The sequence below is a fragment of the Ipomoea nil genome, unplaced genomic scaffold (genome assembly GCF_001879475.1).
Source record: "Ipomoea nil cultivar Tokyo-kokei standard unplaced genomic scaffold, Asagao_1.1 scaffold0380, whole genome shotgun sequence".
Classification (NCBI taxonomy): Eukaryota; Viridiplantae; Streptophyta; class Magnoliopsida; order Solanales; family Convolvulaceae; genus Ipomoea; species Ipomoea nil.
The window spans coordinates 487,035-509,332 of record NW_017616808.1 but is presented as its reverse complement, the minus strand read 5'-3'; the positions used below and the strand labels follow the sequence as shown (position 1 = coordinate 509,332).

General features: G+C 34.2%; 3 protein-coding genes and 1 long non-coding RNA gene across 4 annotated transcripts; all 4 read right to left on the bottom strand.

Moving 5' to 3' along the window:
• Window positions 1-428: 428 nt before the first annotated feature.
• LOC109171770 (E3 ubiquitin-protein ligase At3g02290-like) lies at window positions 429-3,923 on the bottom strand. The gene is made up of 5 exons (XM_019320837.1): window positions 3,709-3,923; window positions 2,973-3,327; window positions 2,129-2,561; window positions 1,540-1,649; window positions 429-623 (listed from the first exon to the last, which is right to left on the bottom strand). The coding sequence occupies exons 2-5, from the start codon at window positions 3,087-3,089 to the stop codon at window positions 588-590; spliced, it is 696 nt and encodes a 231-aa protein (XP_019176382.1). The 5' UTR covers window positions 3,090-3,327; window positions 3,709-3,923; the 3' UTR covers window positions 429-587.
• LOC109171773 lies at window positions 913-1,533 on the bottom strand. The gene is made up of 2 exons (XR_002052655.1): window positions 1,418-1,533; window positions 913-1,037 (listed from the first exon to the last, which is right to left on the bottom strand). It is a non-coding gene; the product is annotated as an uncharacterized LOC109171773 (long non-coding RNA).
• Window positions 3,924-6,200: 2,277 nt separating the features above from the next.
• On the bottom strand, window positions 6,201-11,251 carry LOC109171769 (calcium/calmodulin-regulated receptor-like kinase 2). The gene is made up of 8 exons (XM_019320836.1): window positions 10,986-11,251; window positions 9,632-10,008; window positions 8,486-8,639; window positions 7,788-7,914; window positions 7,402-7,484; window positions 7,243-7,314; window positions 6,826-7,029; window positions 6,201-6,739 (listed from the first exon to the last, which is right to left on the bottom strand). Exons 2-8 carry the CDS (start codon window positions 9,943-9,945, stop codon window positions 6,437-6,439), a joined length of 1,257 nt encoding a protein of 418 aa, XP_019176381.1. The 5' UTR covers window positions 9,946-10,008; window positions 10,986-11,251; the 3' UTR covers window positions 6,201-6,436.
• Window positions 11,252-14,003: 2,752 nt separating this feature from the next.
• On the bottom strand, window positions 14,004-16,729 carry LOC109171740. Its single transcript, XM_019320795.1, has 6 exons — window positions 16,001-16,729; window positions 15,696-15,897; window positions 15,561-15,629; window positions 15,105-15,395; window positions 14,281-15,032; window positions 14,004-14,114 (listed from the first exon to the last, which is right to left on the bottom strand). Exons 1-6 carry the CDS (start codon window positions 16,727-16,729, stop codon window positions 14,004-14,006), a joined length of 2,154 nt encoding a protein of 717 aa, XP_019176340.1.
• Between the last annotated feature and the right edge of the window lie 5,569 nt (window positions 16,730-22,298).

The window sequence follows — 22,298 nt, the reverse complement described above, 5'->3', positions numbered from 1 at the left end:
TAATATAAACACAATATGTGAGACAAGTTATTCAATTTCATTTTAGATACACTGTAATTTCTTTTTGTTCTAAACACACCAAAAATACAGAATTTGTTAAATATCACGACCGCCTTTTCTTTAAGCAAAGAAATAACTCCATTTTCGAACTATGGTCCACACAGCTGTTGGCACATCTTAAACGCATCAGAGATACTATCCTTTTATCTCATAATAATATAAGCTTCAGAACTAACTTTGTGATCATTAAAAAGCCAGTCAGTCAGTGAACAGAACAGAACAGATTTCAATTTTGTGGGGTCAAGCAAAATAATATATACACCAGAACATCAAAGTAGTTGCAGATGCTTGGTTGCTTTTATCAACCACAATCATGGCTAAACCAACTCTGCATCTTCTATATAAATGAAACTGCACTCCAGTCAAAGTAGAGAAAACAATGCCACCAAGAAGAATGCACTCAAATAGGTTTTGCAGAACAATTACTTTATGTTCTATGTAAGGCAACATTTTTTAACTATTAACAGAAACTTTACATCGTATTTCAGGATCATTGTGTCTTTGTTGGTTTCCAACACCGGAATATGTTAAGCAAGATCAGTTGTCTCATCGAATGCCATCTCCTGGAAGAAACAGACATAAAATCACACAAATATTAGTTATCCATTGACACATCCACTTGTAAACCGGTATATTATGGGGAAAATAGCATGAGAAATTGCATTACTATTTTCTCTATTGGTGTATGAGAGCATTTGAAGGCATATAGGATAGAAAATTTTAGAATAATTCCTTGCAATGGAAACTAGGTGAGCAGATGGCACTACTAAAAACCACATCATTATCAATTTCCCTGCTTGCTTGTGTTTCCTTACTTTCACATGCAAGGGAAAGAACGAACGGGGAGTTCAGTAATCACTCAGAAAAGTTAAATGGTACTAATATCAAGTAAAGCAGCTTTAGTAGAAACAAAAATTAGAGTTGGATGGTGGATAAAGTAACATCTTTAGTATTTTAGATTGATCCAGTAATGTTACCTAGTGTTGTAAAAATTGCCCTAGGCCGAGGCAATTTCAGCCTTAGGCGGCTTTTAGTTGGCTGGCCGACTAGGCGCCGAGTTGGGTGCCTAACTCCGCCTAGTTGGCCCCCAACTAGGCTGAGTCGGGGCCAAACTCGACCGAGTGGTATTTTTTGCCTACTCGGTTGCTCCTCTTCTATATTCCTCCAGCTATGTACTCAACTAACCATCTAACACATGTAGTTGACTAGTTTGTGGATTATAATAGTCTAACAACTCACAACCTTGAGTGGAAAAAGTGGAGACGATATACTCAAATTACTCGACCACCTAGGAGGCGCCTAGGTGCCCCCCAGGGGCCAAACTAGCGCCTAGCGCCTTCTGCAACATTGATGTTACCAGTACGATTTAGAAGGTAAGCTTAACAGGTAAGCCATCTCGCCAGTTTATCTTACCCCTAAATTTAATTTCACAAAAAACACAGCAGGCTGCACATAAACAGAGCAAATTCAAAATGTCACCTTGCCACAAACTGGACAGTTATCACTTCTCTCCATCCACTCATATATGCAACCAAGATGGAAATGATGAGAGCATTTCAGGATTATTTTGGGGTTTTCTTCTGTATATTCTGCATAGAAAAGATGCATCAAATGTGTGAAAATAAATACTAAAGCAAAGACGTAATATCGCACTTCTCCCACTGCAACTCAGTCACTCAGATCGATAATTTATACTACTGTAAGAGTGAAGTAGATTTTTTGCCCTTCCGGGTAAAAAATGACTTGCTTAGGGTTGCATAATAGTAGTAGTACAAACCACTAAGAATTCTCTTTGTGGGGGAGAATTCTGTGATAACCCAGGTTCGATTCCCACAAGCGACAATTCCCACTGGGCCAGCTCCATGGCCTCCTAGAGCGAACGGGGATCAGTCGAGTGGACTTGGACCGTTAAACGGACAGAGAAAGACCCGGACCACCTCGTGGTTTACACCAAAAAAAAAAAAAACAAAAAAACAAACCACCAAGAATGGTAGAATGTCATTGAGGAAACTCATAATCCTTGTTTTGGCATGGGGAGGGGTGGCAGAATAAAGCTGCAGCACTATACCTTCAAGGCATGTTGGGCAGGCATCTTCATCTTCTGAAGAAGAAGAGGAATAATAAATATGAGCAAATCCCGTTGTTGTTTTAGCTGTTGAGAGCTTAAGTGAAGCTTTTGAGTTGTAGTCTTTCGATCCTTCCTCACAAGAAGCATCCCATTTGTTTCCAGTGCTCAGAGAATCCGTTTCATCATCAATATCACCTCTTCGTAATGGTTCAGTCTCCTCATGCGAGTGACTCGACCCCTTTTCCCTTCTCGAGACTAGCCCATCTCGTTGTAACCGGAAAAATCTGGGATCAGCATCATAAGGCAATGGTCTTGGAGGAGAGCGATACATGTCAGATAGAGAGTTATCAAGTGAAACAACAGAACTCAATGATGCTGTCGCTTGAGTGGATGAAGTGATGGAACGTGGTTCTCTATGAAATAATGATGTATACTGCACAGTGAAGCAAAGGGAAATCACCAGTCAAACCGATTTTAGTGAGCAATAGGACAATAACTATCATTTCTATGCAGATAGTATAGTACAACTTCTAGGTATCTCTACACACAATTGGCCCGAGACCTGGTACATTATGGATTAAATGCATATTAACAGTGCTAGATCATCTTCGGATCTTGATAGCTACACAAACACTGATAGCTAAACAGAATCATATAAACTCATTTGCTTTGCACTTAAGTATAACAGTATTACCATTGTGTTTCTGTGCTAACACAGATCAACATTTTCTTTTTTCTCTTCCTTCTTATTTTTCGAACAGAAAAAAGAAATCAGTGTAAAGTATAAGAAGATGCAGGCCATTTTAAAGATGATCGAATAAAAAGATAGTTAAGCAGACCATACCACGTGCAATAAACTCTGAAGAAGATACCGCATGCATATACAGTTCCGGTATATCGAGCTGTTTGGATTAGCAAAATCATCGCAATCATCTCGCAAGCAACAACAGGTAGCACCCATTATACCATCCAAAATCAGAGTCTATCCTTCAAATCGCCTCTTTTTCTAGTATCATTTACAGCCCCAAAAGCCACAAGTTCAAAGCAAAACGCTTGTGAAACAGAACTCGGGGATGACCGAAAACTGATAGAGAACCCTAGGCTCACAGAAACTGTGGGGGGAGTGCAAACCAGCAATTAGTCTCTCTTGAGAACAACCCTGAATGGCCTTTTCTTATCTAGATCACAGCCAGTATCACCTGAAAACGTTATAGGAAACAAAAATTCATAAACCTGAAAGCATTCTAATCTGGAAAACATTTCCAAAATGACAGCAAATTCAAGGAATGGAGCAAGGTCTTCTTCAATTCCTCTATACTGAAGCAAAGGATTCGAAATCCAGGAATGGAAGATCAACCATCATATTATTCAGTAAGGCCCATATCAGATTATTATCCAAGGAGAATTAAATTCCTGTTTTAAAAAATCAAATTTTTAGGCAGTAGTATCATTCTATCAATCAAATTAGGAATACCCATTAAAGATAACAAAACTGGAAACTGGTTACCGCTAGCTAAAGGGGGAACCAAGCAAGCAAGCAAATAATACAAGCACCAATAAATACAGGAAAAAAAAAATACCTCTACTTGGGAGGAGAGTGGACTCAAAGTCTGTTGTTTGAGGAAAAAACATAGAAAAATGAATCAATAGAGGATAGATGCCTCTAGTCTTGGATTGTTTCCCATAGTTTACAATGTAGATTTTGGGTTTTCCGCCGAGAAATCCTATCAAGATTGCGGGAATAAAGCTGTCTCCTCTTTCCCTTTCATTCGGTGGGTGAAACGTAATAAGCGTAAAATAGTGTTCTAACCCCTTAGCTGGTTGGCTACTGATTAAGTGTTAGAATTATTAATTACACCAATTAATCTTTTTTAATCACTTAATTATAACAGACTAGGACTCTCCCTCTGTCGCCAAATCGCCACTAAAACACTAATCATGGGTAATTGATAAATAGGGGAAATGAGGGTTTTTTTTTTTTTTTTTAATTGTGGCATAATGATAAATTCAGTCTTTTAATTATAAAGGTGATTTTATTTAGTTCCTCAGTTGTTCGAGTAGTGGTCATTTCCGACTCATATCTATTAAAATATAAATGTAAATGTAAATATGAGAATTCATTTTCTCTCAAAAAACACAAGTCATATAAGTGTATAATTGAATAGAAAATTTGTTTTACATATTTGCAATGCACAAAAAAAGTCTTAAGAAAATATTATAGTTTTAGAAAGTTAGATTCTCTAATTGTGGATAAGTTCTTGTAGTAGCTACGAAGCATTCTACTCTCACCCGGTCCAAATGGTATTTATAGATTCACCTTTCTTTGCTTCCTTCCCCATTTTCTAAATTTTTTTACTATAAGAATTTCAATGTAATTTTTTAGACCAATTCAGCCATGGTCAGCCCAACAATTCCCAACATGAATATGGTCATTTAGAAACACCATTATTTCATCTTCCTCTTCTTTTACGACGCAACAATGGAGAAATGTCATAGACCTCTCGTGTATCAGATGTTAATAATGTCTTAGAGAAACTACTCTTCTACCATTAAGTATCGCACATTTGATTCTTGTGTGTATTCTTGTATTTAAATTCTTGAATTGGATAGATATTGCCTCCCCTAACATGTTAAGTTGGAATGTTCCTTGAAGTTTTTAATGGTAAAATTAGAATTATAGGTCACCTGACGGCAAAAGTTATTAAAGAGTAGCCAAAAAAATTTGAAATAGACAGACGACTAGTTGTCAATAAATGATAATAAACCTCTAAACATACAACACCAAAATAGTCTTCAATATTTAATGGTAAGATAATAATACATACTCCGTAATATATTAAGGAGTAAAATTTTGATAATAAATTTGTTTAAAATAAAATTGAAAATTTATTTAGTATGTAGTTAATTGGTCTGCCGTCAGAGAACAATCCCCATTGTCGGCCATCGGGCAAGAGTGATGGCACGCCAAATCCCATGGAAAAGATAATTGCCACAGTAGATATATGGTGTACCAGAGTACATTTTGTTAGATGCATTTTTTTTCTTTATACATTTTTTTCAACATAAATTTATTTTTATCTTTTTTTATACAAATAAAATTAATATATAAAAAATATATTATGAAAGAATCTTAATTAAAGACTTTGAATGACACTTATATTGATATACTTTTTAAAAAATTTAGAAACAAATCTGTACGTACTATAAAGTAAATGGAAATACATATAATGTACATTTAATTTAGTATCTATGTTCAAGAAATACATTTTTTTTAAAGAAATACATTTAATGTATATTTAGTTTAATGATTATAGACATTAAGATTCAAGTTTATAAACATATAGAACAAATATAATGAATATAGTACAAGATGATATGATTAAATATGATGCACTAATTGTCACTTAATATTATAACATCATTTTTTACTAGGATCCGTCAGGTAAGAGGTACCCTGGTCCACAATATAATTTAGCAATTGCCAAATCTATATCTAGATTTTCCCATCCTACAACCATGGTCCATCATCATTATTGTTGATTATTTTAAATGTTTATTCTTCTTCTTTCTTTCTTTCTTTTTTTTTTTTTTTTTTTTTTTGAAATAAGGTTTTATGAAATTATTAAATAGCTTTAAATTTTTCACATCTTTATATCTTTGGAATGTCTGACCTTTCTCCATATTTAAAGGTCAAGTCAGAGAGGTATGGCCGAGTGTCGCGGCGATTCAAGGCCTTGGTAGTGTCTAGTGCATGCCCGTCACGTATCGTTCATGCCGGAGGCCTGTCCCCTCCGTCTCCTATAAATAAGACATTTATTGCTACTGAAAAGGAACTTTTGGCATTTAATTGAACCGGAACTTCCCGACCCACTGTTAGGAACCCCGAGCTTCAATACCCAGTCAGTCGTACACACGGTCACCCTCTACGTATACCCCGTATTTGCAATATCATTTTGGCGCCGTCTGTAAGGATCAAACCCACGACCACCCCTAATGCTTTTGGTAATTGTATGGTTTCAGGCTCATCAATAATGGCAACCGAAATATATGCTGCACAGTGCACAGTGAAGCTAAAATGTTGAAAAATCATTTAGCAAGTTGTAGCCTGTAGGGAACATAGACCTCAAAGCACTCCAACATCACACATGAATTGTAGTCAACTTCAATCACCAAAACTATAATTGTATCAGATTTTCACTTGAGGAAGATCATATCACTGCAAAACTTTGTAGATGTCAAAAGCTATGGAGTGAAAATTTACATGGTTTTTTCTTTAATCATGATGTGTGTAGATTATTGGATATGTCTTCATTCACCTTCTCTCTCACTTATGCTAGCCATACTTCTCAATTCCGTTTGCTGCCTTTCAATCCTACTTGCCATTCTTGAAATGTCATCTTGGGCAAAAGACATAGTATCTTCTCTCACAAGACCCCTCTGTTTTATCTTTGATATTGCATGGGAGATTTCTCCGATTGATGGACGTTTTCTAGGCGCTTTCTTCAAACACTTGTGAGCAATTGCAGCCAGACTCCTTACTTCTTCTGATTTACATGCCCCAACAATTCGGTTGTCAACAATCTCGTCTATACCATCTGGGCTCATAGACGCCTTTCAAAGTGGAAAAAAATCCTCAATTTGTTTGGATGATAGTGAGTAATAATCAATATTTCTGAAAGGATGAGTTAAGAACTTACAAGATTGACATATTCCATCAAGTTTTGGTGCGGATGAATAGCTGTGATAATTTCAAAGAGGATGATACCGAAGCTATAAACATCACTCTTTGTAGTAAACTTGTTTGTTGATATATACATGGGATCTATGTAGCCATATGTGCCTTTAAGGCCTGAAATACTGCCATCATAGACCTCTTCCTTTGACAGTCCAAAATCAGCAACCTAATGCAGGAAACATGCAAATTTCAGATGCTAACAAGTAGCTGAACTTAAACAAACCTTATGCAGAGACAGAGATCAGAATGATTCTGAACCCATGGATTAGCAAAACAAGAGAAAGTACAGTATTTCTTTTCTTCCAAGATTGTTGCACTTACAAGAAAAAAGAAAAAAAAAAAAAAAAGAAAAAAAAAAACAGGTTGTCTAGCAACTGACCTTAGCTCTCATAGCATGATCTAGCAAAATATTAGCAGACTTCAAATCCCGATGTATCACTGGTGGCACAGCCTGTTTACAGTAATAGCATTGAATGACTATCTAATGTCTTCAACTCTTCATCACAGAATATTGAGGTTAAGTATTAAATCAGTCTACCCCATCATGAAGATATTCGATGCCATGTGAAATATCAAGAGCAATTTGCAGTCTTTCTTCCCAACTCAAAGTCCGTTCCTCATCTGAGAGAAAACACTGCATAATGTCACTGCTTGAGGGTCTAAATAGATCATTATATAGAGACCACATTTCAGTACCCAATGATTGTCTAACAAGCATCAACGGAACATTTTAACCAATTATATGAAGGAGAAGATACTATGTCTTTTGCCCAAGATGACATTTCAATTATTCAATCCATATTATCAATCTTATTCATAATCTCAGAAATGGCTTTTGCAACAGCCAAAAGATTTAACCAATTATATGAAGGAAAGAAATTTCAAGGAGTTTAGGCTCTCAAAGTAAAAAATCTTTCTACTTACCGTATAAAAGGTTTGCCAAACTTCCATTACTCATGAATTCATAGATCAACATCCGCTGTCCTTTATCAACACAATATCCAACTAAATTCACCAAATTACGGTGATGAAGCCTGCCCAAAAGTGTAACCTGAAAAACAAAATACTTTGTATATAGATAGAGTTTCACATAATCTGAAGAAAGAATAAGATTGATGCCAAATACTGTCAGAGAGCTTTGTTCCATATACTGTGCTTCGGCTTTTCCCTCCTTGTCTTCTTCTTCTTTCTAATTTAATTTAATTTTTATTAATTTAAAATTTTTGTGGGGGTGGGGGGTGTAAGTGACCATTTTCTTAAAGAATATTCCATTAACTTCCAGCTACGTTCCCCTTCAGAGCATTTCATTATATCTTATAACAATACTGTCTACCCTTAGCAGAATAGCATCAAACTTTAATTCATGACACCTCCACCCAAGCCAGTGATCAAGTGCATTAGAGGAAACCACTTCAGATTTAGCATCATTACTAAAACCGCACATACTCTTTCAAGTAACAGTATGTGTTGGAAATTTGGAATCAAGAGTTGGGTCCTAAACAAAGGGAGAGATATGCAAATGCCAAATGCATGCCACTTAGAATTTAGTAGATCCTAATAGTAAAGATTCCTTAAGCAGATAGTGTTATGGAGTGTTTCTTAAGAAAAAAGTTTGATACTACCTCTGTCTGGAACTCTTTTTCCCCTTGTTTAGAGTTGATACCAAGGACCTTTACAGCAACCACTCCACCAGTAGGCATTGCAGCTTTGTATACTGGACCAAAAGATCCCTGTCCCAGGATGGTTGTAAAGTTTTCTGTAGCTTTTTGAATGTCCCTGGGAATGCACTTGGAATTAGATCAAGCAATCATTGCCCATTTAATCAATTAGGACAGTAGAAAACAGCAATGCGGAGAAACTTGTAGTTTATATTCTAATTCCTTTATACATCTTTGCGCATATACTCACATAAGACAGTAGTGAATAGAAAGGCAGAGAAGCTTGTAGCTTATGTTTTCCATCCATCAGTTCTATTTACATACAGTGAACAGAAAGGCAGAAAAACTTGTAGTTATCTTTATATTGTACAGTATATTCCTAATCATGTTTCAAATGTTCCTAGCCTTTCCACTCCTTAGATGTCTTTCCATCTTATGGAGGGTTTGTATTCTAATTTAAAATAAATTTTAACATGAATTAAATACTTCTCCACTCCATTCCACAAAGAGTATAAGCAAAGTTTACAAACTCAATCTTCATTGGGAATAGTCCTATTCAGTAAAGCTTGTAGTTACTGATTATGATTATGGATTATTAATAAATCTATAATCAGAATATCAGATCCAAGTCACATAAAAGCTAAAAGGTTTTGACATGTCGTACATATAATCCATAATCTTTACTAGAACATATTAAAAGTGGATGGTTTAATTTATAATATTGATAATATGGATTAAATAAGCTTTAGCCAACCAGCATAATATAAGAAACAAGTAGGTATCCTAACTTGAAGTTGTTACAAGTATTACTACATAAGAATTAAATGGGAGGTGCAAGAATACTAGATATATAGGAAATATTTAGAATTTTTTTTAAAGATACTTTGCAGAAGGGGTTCAACACAGATTCTATACACAATCAAATTGCTTTCAGATTGAAAAGATCACTTACTACTTAGCATGAACACCAAAGTGCCAAGCAGATAAATCCTCCAAGAGATAACCATCATAAAATGATAATGATTAGGCATGACAAGGATGACTTAGATTTAGAAGATATGATTACCAGCCAAATGGATTAATACTCTATTGGAGCAAGGAATTACATACTTGTAAGCATATCTAGGTATGCCTGATACTGAGGTAAACTGATCTTTACTTGGGCGAGACCACCAGCTTTGTTGAGAACTTTTGGCAAGGTATTGTGGTCTATTGATGTTTATAGAAGCACTAGACTCAATGCTTATATCAAAGCCATTTGTACGTATTGGAAGAGTTGCTTGAGATTGCTCATTTGCACAGCGACGACGGCGAGCTCGTAATTTATACCATCGAACACCAAAGAATACAAGTGATGCAATAAGAATTCCAACAGCCACACCAACTGACACACCAATAAGAACTAAATCACCCTTTTGATCCATTCTTTGACTTTTTTTCTATTAACAGTCAACAGGACCATCTTGCAGGGATTTGCCAAGGCGCCACTGTCATCACCGCCAGAAAAAAAAGCACTAGTCAGAGTGAAACTCAACAAAATAAGTGTTCCATCAAGATACTAGAAAAATGCAAAGTTAATCAACATTGTTATGGGAAATACTGCAGAGCTTGAGAGCTTAACAGTAAGTTGATGTTAATTGGCAAAGAGAAAAAGGGAAAAACCAAGATTAGGCATATAAATTATTTCTTGCCTTGTCCAGCTGTCCACCCACCCCCTCTCTGAAGAAAAAACAAAAGAATTTGAATCCCCTCAAGTACACCATTAATTATATAATTTCTACACAGTTTAGCATCCAATGATATAAGCTCAGCAGTCTGAAATCTGAATTGGTGCATGGCAAGCATAATTAATTTCCCAGTTAAATGACCAAAAAATAACTTAAGATGAAACCCTAAATTTGCTGACTGATTTTTGTGAAATTGTTCATTTTCATGAATTAAAAAACTAAAAATTTCAGACTCTACACACATCAATGCAATTCCAAGTACTACTCTGAAAAAATTCAGCAGAGTAAGCTTTAAATATTAAGCTTAATACGCACGTCTATAAACTATAAATTTACGAGCTACAATAAGAAAAAATCAAATTATTACTAGCGCTTCAATAGTTCAATCTAATTATCACTCTTCCCAGCTGAATCAGAACTCCCTTTCCTCACTCTCCAGACTACAGCACATAAAAATAAATAAAAATAAAAACAAGGATTTTCACTGCATCGGAAATTTGAGAACCCAGCTAGTGTGAAATTCACAAACACCCAGCTAAAAGTAAGTTTATCCCAGAAATGAAACATAAAGAGGAAAAAGGAAAAGCTAAGAGGAAGCATAGAGGCAGAGTAACGCTATTGGAACGAGATATCGAGCAAATTAAGGGAGCATTCAACAGCAAAAAGAAACAAAAACGAACAGGGCCAGTTAAAATGGGGGGGAAAAAGGATCGAAATTCAGAGTAAACAGCGCATACCTAAGAAGCTGATCGAACAGCAATTTCCATCAAAGAATGATTTTGATCCTCAAACGCAAGAAATAAACCGTAAAGGGGGTGTTATTCGAGTATTGCAAGTCAAGATGGATCATGGATGGCTTTTGGCTTTTGGCTTTTGCTTTTTAGCGCACGCGATTTGGGTTTGGTTTGGTAGAGCGTAGAGTACAAAGATTCGTTATTCATAGCAGACAGAGTCTCCAGGAGTCATGGTTGACCTCTACCTCTTTGTTGAGTAGGTCAATTTTGGGCGTAGCCCGTAAGTATAAACTATAAAGTATGTCCTTCGGCTGAAATATTAATTTCATTACTTTTTAATTAAAGTTACGAGTTGGAATAGACATGGTTTAGAAGTGTCTATATTTTTCAACAAAAAAATAAAGTGTCTATATTCATCGATTTTGACGGGCAATACTGCCTTCGTCTCATTTTATGTGGTTAGTTCAGTTAATGAGACTGAATTGGAATTATTTTTAATTTAATTTTTTATAATATTATGTTTAGTATTAGTACACAAAATTTATATATTTAGAGACTAGTAGACTACACTAAAAATACTATTAAACACGGAAAGTTAAATCTAAAAATGAGTAAATAATATTAATGATAATAATAATAATAATAATAATAATAATAATTAAAAAAAATAAAAAAGAAATAATTGATTTGACTAATGAATAGTAAGTATAACAAATAAAATGAAACAAATGAAGTATATAATTTCAAAACTCATCTTAATTCTAAAGTAGGTGAATATTTTAAAAATAATAATAATTCTATTTTCTCCTTTTAAAATAACAGAGCGTTTGATTGGAAGGAATGAATTATGAGGGAAATGATTGTAATTCGACGGGAAAATAATAAGGTGGAATAAAGTAGGAATTCAAATTACGTTGTTTGGTATGGAGAAATCGAATTATTATAATTGAAAAGGAAATAAGTGGTATAAAGACTAAAATACCATTGTGTAATCTTACATATAATAAAGCTATATGGTTGGGAGGTAATTAATGTTACAATTAATTACCAACATTATAATTATTACTAGCTATAAATATAAAATAGCCACAACATTTTTTACTATTAAAAAAAAAAAAAAAACACAACATTTGAAAAATAAAATCATTTAAGTCATAAATAAAAATTTAATATATATAAATGTATATATCGTATGTGTCTTTAATGTTTTTCTGGATGTCTAAACTTAGGACTTTTAAAAGAAAAAAAATACATTTGAATTATCTCCACAAAAAGTGGTCTTGGACTTATAAAATGACATTTGAGTTTATGAAATGCCATGTGCATAAAGAATATATTATATAATCATATAAAAAATGTGTTCAATTAGAGTTTAAATTGACTCATACAAAATTTGAAATTTGCTTTCTAAATGTAATTATCTTAGTTATTATTCGTATTGTGAAAATTATAATATAGATGAAATACAATTAAGAATAAATCAATGTAATTATGTAAATTCTCTCTATAAGTTTATTTGAATATATACATAATTAGAAATTATATTAACCCTACAAAATTTTAATTATAATTTTGTATTCTATAAAAATAATAAATACTTGACCAATGGAAGCTCAAAAATATTATTATATTAAATAATTTAAAATATTTTTATTTTTTTCTAGTTTTTATTTATATTTATAATAATATAATTTTTTTCCCGTGCATCGTGCAGGTGAATTACTAGTAATAATAGTAATAATAACCAATGGTAGTAGTGTCATTTCATCTATATATTTTCCTTTCTCATATCCATTGAATTGCAATTATGCTCCCTCCAACCAACCAGTGTAATTCACCTTGTTCATTGAATTTCAATTCTTTTACAACCAAATTACAGCGCAAATTATGTCGTGCAATCGTGTGCACCATGCAAAACGGCGTCTTTTTGATTAAAAATGACGCGTCTGACTTTAAAAAAAAAAAAAATTTCGATTACCGTTAACGGCGTTATGTTGTGCATAATTTGAACTATATATCCAGAATGAATGAACTATATAGTTCAAATTATGCACAACATATATAACGTCGTTAACAGCAATTGAAACTGAAACTTTTTTTTTTTGTCGGACGTCAAAACGACGTCGTTTTTGCAATCGTGCGCACCATGCATGGTGCACACGGTTGCACAGCATAACGCTCCAAATTAGTATGTACCAAACGGGCTATAAGTTTAGAATTTAATGAAGCCTTGTCACGACGAGTTAAAGAAGTTTGAGAAGGCTTGTATTAATTTTTTTTTTTTTTTTTGAATAAGGGTCAAATAGGTTATGCACATGATAATGCAATTATGTCACTGAATCTACAAAAACTACAATTGAATCCCTAAACTAACCAATTTCATACAATTAGTTCTTTTTTTTGAAAGTCAACCAATGGGTTGTATTTATAGATAAGCTGAAATAGCATCAGGTGGGATATCATCCCAATACATAGCTGTTTCATACTGAGAAGCCGAGGCTGCTAAACTATGCGCTAAATAATTTTGCGATCTAGGAATAAAATGAACATGACAATATGTAAAAGTAGTAATATGGTTTCTGCATCCATCTAGAGCATAGCCAATATATGATCTTGGTAATTGATATGGTGGTGTCAAATATTTTTGTAGCGTCTGACAATCTGTATAAAGTTCAATCGTTTGCACTCCTCGATCACGTAGCCATGAGAGGGCTTCCTTGCAAGCATATGCCTCTGCCATCAATGGTGAATAACAATATGGTAGTGGCGCAACGAAAGCCGAGACAAAATGACCATCCTCTCCCATAAGTACCGCACCTACCGAAGCTTGATTGGATCCATCGTGATAGGTCGCATCGACGTAACATTTGTTGCACTGTTGCCGTTGTCCAAGTGGGTGGCTTGGAATTAATTGCATGGCAATAAGCATTTCCAGTGGATGGGTGTCGGCAGTACCATTTAAAGCAGCAGAAATTGGCGGCAGCAAATGCACCTAGCGCCACGAGTTTACCGCAACATGGATCATAGCCAGCGTCTTCCTTGGGTAAGCCAAACAAGCGTCCCATACTGCTCCATTTCGGGCTTTCCATAGGTAGTATAGTATTGCAGCTGCGTAGAGAATTCCATCAGAATCTAGGATATTCAATAATTCATCAAACCATTCATAAAAAATATTTGTCGTAATGTTTGGTAATGGTAGGTTAGATTGTGTCCAAATGGCTTTAGCATAGTCACACAAAACTAATGCATGCATAACATCTTCATTTTCTACTCCACACACGGCACACAATGGACTCACATCCACCCTTTTAATACGCAAGTTGGCCTTCCATATAAAAATTCTCCATTTGGGCGGTATTTTTTGCTTCCATAAAGTGAGCCATTTATTAAACCCCGAGTTCATACTACTGTCATAATTTCCAATAATACGTCTGTACCCATTTTTCACTGAGTAGTAACCATTGGGATCCCCATGCCAATACCATTGGTCCTTGTATTCCTGGGAGACTGGTATTTTTAAGATTCGTGACACATCATCTGGCTTAAAAATATCAGTAAGTAAATGATAATCCCATGTTCCTGTCTCCTGATCAATTAGGTTGGCTACTCTAGCATCAGCCAGCTGGGGTGGCATTTCTGTTTGGATCATGGGATCCTCCTCATCTTGTAACCAGGGATGCTTCCACACAGAGGTTGAATTTCCATTCACAATCCTCCTTTTCACACCACTACATACTAGGCTTTTTGCAGCCATAATACTCCTCCAGCAATGACTAGGATTATTCCCCAGTTCTGCTTCCATAAACGAGAGTCTATGATAGTATCTGGCTTTATAAACTTTTGAAACCAATGATTCTGTGTTAGTAAGCAATCTCCATGCCTGCTTACCCAGAAGAGCCACATTAAAAGCTTTAAGATCCTTAAAGCCCAATCCACCATATTTCTTAGGGAGGCATAGCTTATCCCAAGCTGTCCAATGTATCTTTCTATCAGTCCCAGATCCCCACCAATACCGGTTCATAAGACGCTCAATGGCGGTACAGACAAACACTGGCAATAAAAAAACACTCATTGAGAAGGTAGGCATAGCCTGGGCCACACTTTTCAATAAGATCTCCTTACCAGCCTGTGATAACAATTTCTTATTCCAAGATCCTATTCTCTGCCGGATCTTATCCTCAATGTAAGCAAATGCTGCTTTCTTATTTTTACCAATAAATGATGGCAAGCCAAGATATTTTCCAAAGTTAGGAGCCTGCATTACCTCCAACACCTGCGCCACATTATTCCTCTTTTCATCAGTTGTATTCCTGCTAAAACATATACTTGATTTCTGAAAATTGACCTTCTGTCCAGACAACTTCTCATACAGTGATAGACAGTTTTTTATCTCAATAGCCTCCTGACCAGTTGCTTTAAAAAATAAAAGACTATCATCAGCAAAGAAAAGATGTGAAACAGCGGGGGCACCACGCGCTACCCTGCATCCATGTATTAGGCCCCTATCTTGTGCTCTCTGTAATAACAGTGAAAGGCCCTCAGCACAAATAATAAACAGAAAGGGGGATAACGGATCACCTTGTCTCAATCCTCTAGTTGGCATAATTGCATCACTTCGTGTTCCATTCACCAAAAAGCTATATGAAACTGTAGAGACACACATCATAATAAGATCAATCCACTTTTCATGGAAACCCATTGCCACAAGCATACCTCTCAGAAAAGGCCATTCCATACGATCATAGGCTTTGGCCATATCCAATTTCAGAGCACTCCAACCTACCGCCCCACACTGCTTTCTATTCAAATAATGCCCTACCTCCAAGGCCACCAAGATATTATCCGTAATCAATCTACCAGATATGAATGCACTTTGTGACTCAGATATAATATCATTCATTAGGGGTTTCATCCTCTGCGTCATCATTTTAGTCATAACTCTATAAATTACATTACTGAGTGCAATCGGTCTAAGATCAGAGACCAACTCCGGATTTTCTTTTTTTTGGAATTAATACCACATCAGTGTCATTGAGACCCGGGGGAAATGAGCACGTATTCAAACAATTAACAATAAAACTCGAAATATCCCCACCTACAATATCCCAAAAATTCTGATAAAACCCTAGATTCATTCCGTCCGGGCCCGGTGCTTTATCAGGAAACATTGAAAACAGAGCAGATTTTACTTCATCCACCTCAAATGGCCGAATTAGCCATTCGTTCTGTGCTTGTGTGACTCGTGGCATAACATTATCAAATATAAGATCACCATTCCTTGGATTTTCTGTTGCAAAGATTTGCTTGAAATATTCCAACACTACACCTGACATATCATCTCCCTCCACCCATTCCCCATCACCATTCATAAGTCTATGTAAAGTATTTTTCCTTTTTCGATGAGAGGCATACCTGTGATAGAATTTGGTGTTTGCATCAGCATTCTTTAGCCAGTGCTGCTTGGCCCTCTGCCTCCAATATACGTCCTCCTGGACCTCCAACCGAGACAAGGACTCCTCCAGCCGATTGTATTCAGTTAGGGAAGTTGGATCAGTGCATCCCCGTAATCGTTCCTGCCCCTTACGAAGCAGCCGAATTTTCTCTCCAAACTTGTGATACCGGTCTCCACCCCATCGGGACAGGCGGTTTCCACAATGTTTAATGCAACTCTGTGTGCCACCACCTTTTCCTTCCTCCCATGACTCTGCCACCACTGCCCTACACCCCTCATCATAAAGCCATGCCATCTCAAAACGAAATCTCTTTCCTCCCCCTTTCCTGGCTTCATACAATTAGTTCAATTTGCAGGTTTTTCAGTTTCTAACAAGTCACCCCAAATTTAAAATATTTTTAAAAATTTATTATTTTAAAATAATATTATTTAATTTTTTTTTTAAAAAAAGTGTCTCCTGCCAGAGACGAAGAAACCTTCTTTGTCTCTATGGCCAAAGATGAAGAAACTTTCTTTGTCTCCGGCAGGGACGCTATTTTATATATATATATATATATATATATATATATATATATATATATATATATATATATATATATATATATATAATTATTTTTAAATAATAATTTTTTAAAAGAGTTAATTAACGATTTGGTCCATCGACTATGAGAATTTCACCAATCTGGTCCTCGACTTTCAAAATTCCTCAATTTAGTCTCCGAATATGCTATTTTTACCCGAAATGGTCATAAACATTAGACATCCGTTATCTCGGGATCAAATTGGTAATTTTACTATAGTCAATGGACCATTTCGGTCATCACATGCACCATTTTCTCCGAAAGTTAATTACTGAAATGATCATTTGTATAGAATTATTTGCTTAGGTAATTTTTATCCTAAATCTATTATCTAAAATAAAAATGTAACTTTAATTTGAAGCAAAAACATATTGACCCTGCTAATTGGTAAAATAGTTAGCGTATCAGTCAATTTAATTTATTTGACCACTATTAGTTGTTTGACTTGGTTAAACCATCATTATGAGTGTTTGATTCATTAGTTTTTTGTAACAACTTATTGCTCCAAAATATTAAAATTCAATTTTTTTTTTACTTAAAGTAACTTTTTTGATAAGCTTTTTAAAGGAAATCATACAGAGTATTATTTCGCATGTAATAAGTTATCAGCTAATTTACTAAATAGTTTTCTACAATAATTAATTTTATCAATTAGTCAAAATCACTAACCCAATTAGGTAACAATTATGACTATTTACCAAACAGTGCATTTTCATCTAGAATAGTCAAGTGGCAGGTTTTCTTGTTGCTTGTTGGAGCAAGTCGAACTGATCCTCCCAATAGGGTAGTTAGTTAGCAGCCGCCACTTTCCAACCGCAATCTAGCAAATATTTTGTTTGGTTTGAATTCTATTTTACATATTGTTTTTTTTACTCTAATTTTTTTTATTGTATTAACTACTCATGAATTTAAAATGATATATTTTTCTTTATTTTTATTTTTTAGTCTTTCCAATTAAGGCAGATTGTAGGATACGAATATGAAAATGTTTGCAGTATTAATCTATCGGATTTGATCTAGTATATGCATACATTTCAATCAAACATATATAGATAATTGTATTAAATACATCTTAATTTTGACATTGATAAATACTTTAAAAATAATAGGAATATATACTTTTCTGTTTGGTTTATTCAGTCTAAATGTTTAAGCGCCATCAATGATATGGTCATGACCAAGGTAACATTATATTAATATTCTCATTATCTCTCAAAATTTGCAATTTAACGAATACAAACAGATTATAGGATTTCAATATTCTTCATTGTGTGATGATAAATGAAATGACTTTCGCCATCTACTTTTGTGAATTGGTCAATGATCATTCGTCTAAAGCCCCATAAATTTATAAAATTTTAAAAACAATCTAAAAATGGTTACTTAAAGAAAATAAAGTCAAAAGCAAATTTTTATTTTGGTCAACGAAAAATGTACAATTTAACGAAAAATGTCTAATTTTTTAATTGAAAGATATTTTTGGAATTATTTATTTTCTCATATTTATTTATTCTCTTCATTTTTCAAGTTAGTTTCCTGCTGCTGCTGCTGTTACTACTACTGCTGCTACTATTATTATTATTATTATTATTATTATTATTATTATTATTATTATTATTATTATTATTATTATTATTATTATATAACAAATAATATGTTCATTTTTAAGAAAATGAACTAAACATAAAAAATACATTTTATTAACTTTAAGCTAAACAGAAAATGATAAGTAGTAATTTTTTCGCCCTTTAGCTAAAAACCTAATTTATGATTAAACTAGTCTTGTAAAAACCATATATATATATATATATATATATATATATATATATATATATATATATATATATACACACACACAATTCTTGTGCGCTCTTATAATATGTTTTTACCTCAAATTTCAAGTTCTCTAACTCGTTTATTTATTTATTTTTTAATCCAATTTTTGTTTTGTTTTGTTTTTTTGAATGCGGAAAATGAGAATTATTAATGACTAGGATCTTTACTAAGAGCATCCACATTAGTTGGGAAGAATATGGGGATAATGTAAGAGTGATTAGGAGAGAGAATATAGGGAAGGGAGGAAAAAAAAAATAAAAAAACCAAAATTAAAAAACAAACGAAAAAAAAAAAAAAGAAAAAAGAACGGCGCGCCTGACGCGCCCGTGTGGGCGGGCTGCTGTGCGCGAAACGCGCACAGCAGCCTGATGTTTCTTTTTTTCTTTCTTCTTCTTTTTCTGACAATATACCAACATTTGCAGGACAAATTTTTTTCAATTATCTCCCCTCTACATTAGCTATTATCTCTTGTTGGAAGAATGCAAACTGAAATCTCCCCATAATATGCACAAGTGTGGATGCTCTAAGGCCTCAAAGTTGGGCTTGGCATTGTCACCCAAAATGGGCAAATTATATCGTGCACCAGGGCGCACAATGTATTGTGCGTCTTGGCCTAAAACGACGTCGTTCTTATAAGTTGGCGGGAGTTGACGTGACAGACACTGTTCTGTCCATCCAATTTCGTTACAATTTTATTTTATTTTTTGTGTTTATGTGTATTATGTATTATGTTAAAATATATATATATATATATATATATATATATATATATATATATATATATATATATATATATATATATATATATATATTATGTTAGGAGTTTATGTGTATTCTACTATATAATTCTGTACATATGAAACATGAAATTTTTTAGGACGCACAATGCATTGTGTGCCCTGATGCACGATATAACAATTGCACACAATGAATAGAAATCATATATTTAATTACATAAAAAATTATTGAAAATTTTAGTGTCATAAGCATGGAATGCATTATATTCCATCAGTTATACCATAGACCTGGGTCCATCTTGCAATGTGAATCCTGATTCAAAATACACAATTTACATACTGAATTGTAGACATTTAGTATGTAATTGTGTATATAAATTGTGAACATTTAGTATATGAAAAATTGTGAACATTCACTATGTAAATTATAAATATTCAATATGTACATTGTGTATTTTTGGGCCGGGTTCCACAAAATAACTTTCCATTGTATACATGAAAAAGTTGTGCTTTTCACTTGGTTGAAAGTAATATAGGCTGGATATAACTCTACCAAATAGAAGGTACAATTATGAAACAATGCTATGGTTTTTTTGTTTTTTGTTTTTTTTTTTTTCCAATTATTCAATAATTGTCAATTTTTTATTTTTATTTTTGGGTAAATTGGAAAATATGTTCAAACAATTTTTTTTGAAGGTATGTTCAAATAATTTAACTATTTTTCAATTTAGAATATATGGAGTTTGTTGAAATTCAAAAATTTTAATATAAAAATATGAATGTGTGTTACAATAGGAAATGATATTAACAAATATTGGGATGTGACAATTAAACATGTGTATAGAGAACAAAATACACTTGCGGATGGGAAGCGGTCTGCAAGGATAAAAAAAGGAATTCTCAGTCTAGGAGGATTTTTGTGAACATTAACTAACTTGTTCTTTGTTAGGTTTACCCATCCTTTAAAAGAACAGTACTATAGTAGTGGTGGGGGACTGGGGGTAGGGGCAAATAGATGAGGTGATGATAAATAGATTGTGGTAGGTGAAAGCAATCAATAATCAATAATTGCAATAAAAATAGCAGTGTTTAATTGATTAGTGAGTACGAAGTAGATAGGTGGAATTGAGGGTATTGAGGCGTGTCCACTTTACAAAGTTGACACGATTCTAAAACTGTTCATAATTATGAATATATAGTTCAAAACTTATGAATATATAGTTCTATAATTATGAATATAGAGTTGTAAACATAATTATGAACACATAGTTCTGTAATTATGAATATAGAGATTTAATAATTGTGAATATGAAATTTAAAAATTGTGAATATATAGCTTTATAATTATGAACATATAGTTTAGTAATTATGAATATAGAGTTCTGTAATTATGAATATAGAGTTCAATAATTATGAATATGAAATTCAAAAATTATGAATATATATTTTAATAATTATGAACATATAATTCAATAATTATGAATATAGAACCGTGTTTACAAGGTGGACACGGTTCTACACTTCTACCTAGAGTCGTCAAAACGGTCTCGCGGGGCGGGACGAGCCAAAACACACCAAAGCCCGTACCGCTACGAAGCCCGCCTCTTAGTGGGCTCGGAATGTGGTCGGCCCGCCCCGCCATGCCAAAGCCCGCTGGCGGAGCGGGCTAGCCCGCTAGTAGGATATATCTCGACCGACGTAGCTCGGTTTCTCTTGTTCTTTGTGCAGGTTTTACAGGTCGGATATTTTTAAAGAAGACGGTAGGACCCGACCGGTAGACTTCCTGACCGATCGCTTTTGTCACCCGATTGGTTACCCTTATCAAGGATCTCGAGAAGAGGCACGTGGCAATACTACACGTTGACAGAGAAGGCTCGTGGAGTGATGACGCGTGGATGCTACGTGGGTTACATGCCGGCCGGCCGGAGCTGTGTCTCCGGCCTAGCGGCTATAAGTACCCACGGCGGCTACAGTGTGAAGGACTTTTGAACGATCGATAGATTATCTACAGAGCTGCCCGACCGCAGTCAGTCGGCCCTCGGGATAATCACTTAGATTGTATTAGGTCCTTCTTGATCAATAGACTTTTATTTGTTATTATTCGATCTTATTTAAGAACTTGACCGCTTAACACGTGGAATTAGTACTATCACCCGCCAAAAATTTTTTTCACTATGTTACTTTTTTCTTTAAAAAAAAAAAAATCACTGTACAATATCCTTAAAAAAAAAAAAATCACTGTACAGACGTACAGTACACTACCTAGTATTGTATTCCTATTAAATCTATAATTCTATATGTTAGGAATATAGCGGAATAATGCGGAAGCGAAGAATCGAAAATTGAGAATTATAGAAGTTAAATAATAGGGAAATATATAAAAATGACAAAAGAATTAATAAGAATGAAAATATAAATATATATATATATATATTACTATCAAGAATATAATATATATATATAAGTATGCTACGTGAGAAAGAAAGAATGAATATAATATATATTGAATTGATGTGTATTAAACAAAGCAAAACACAAAGCTATTTATACATTACAAACAAGAGAAATAATCGCATGAAACATGGAAACGTGTTGCGGCATGGCGTGAAGAATCGAGACCAACAAGGACGTGCATGCAACGTGGAAGACTTATTCTCCATGCATTTGAGCCACATAAAATAGTATTTTCTAACAATCTCCACCTTGGATC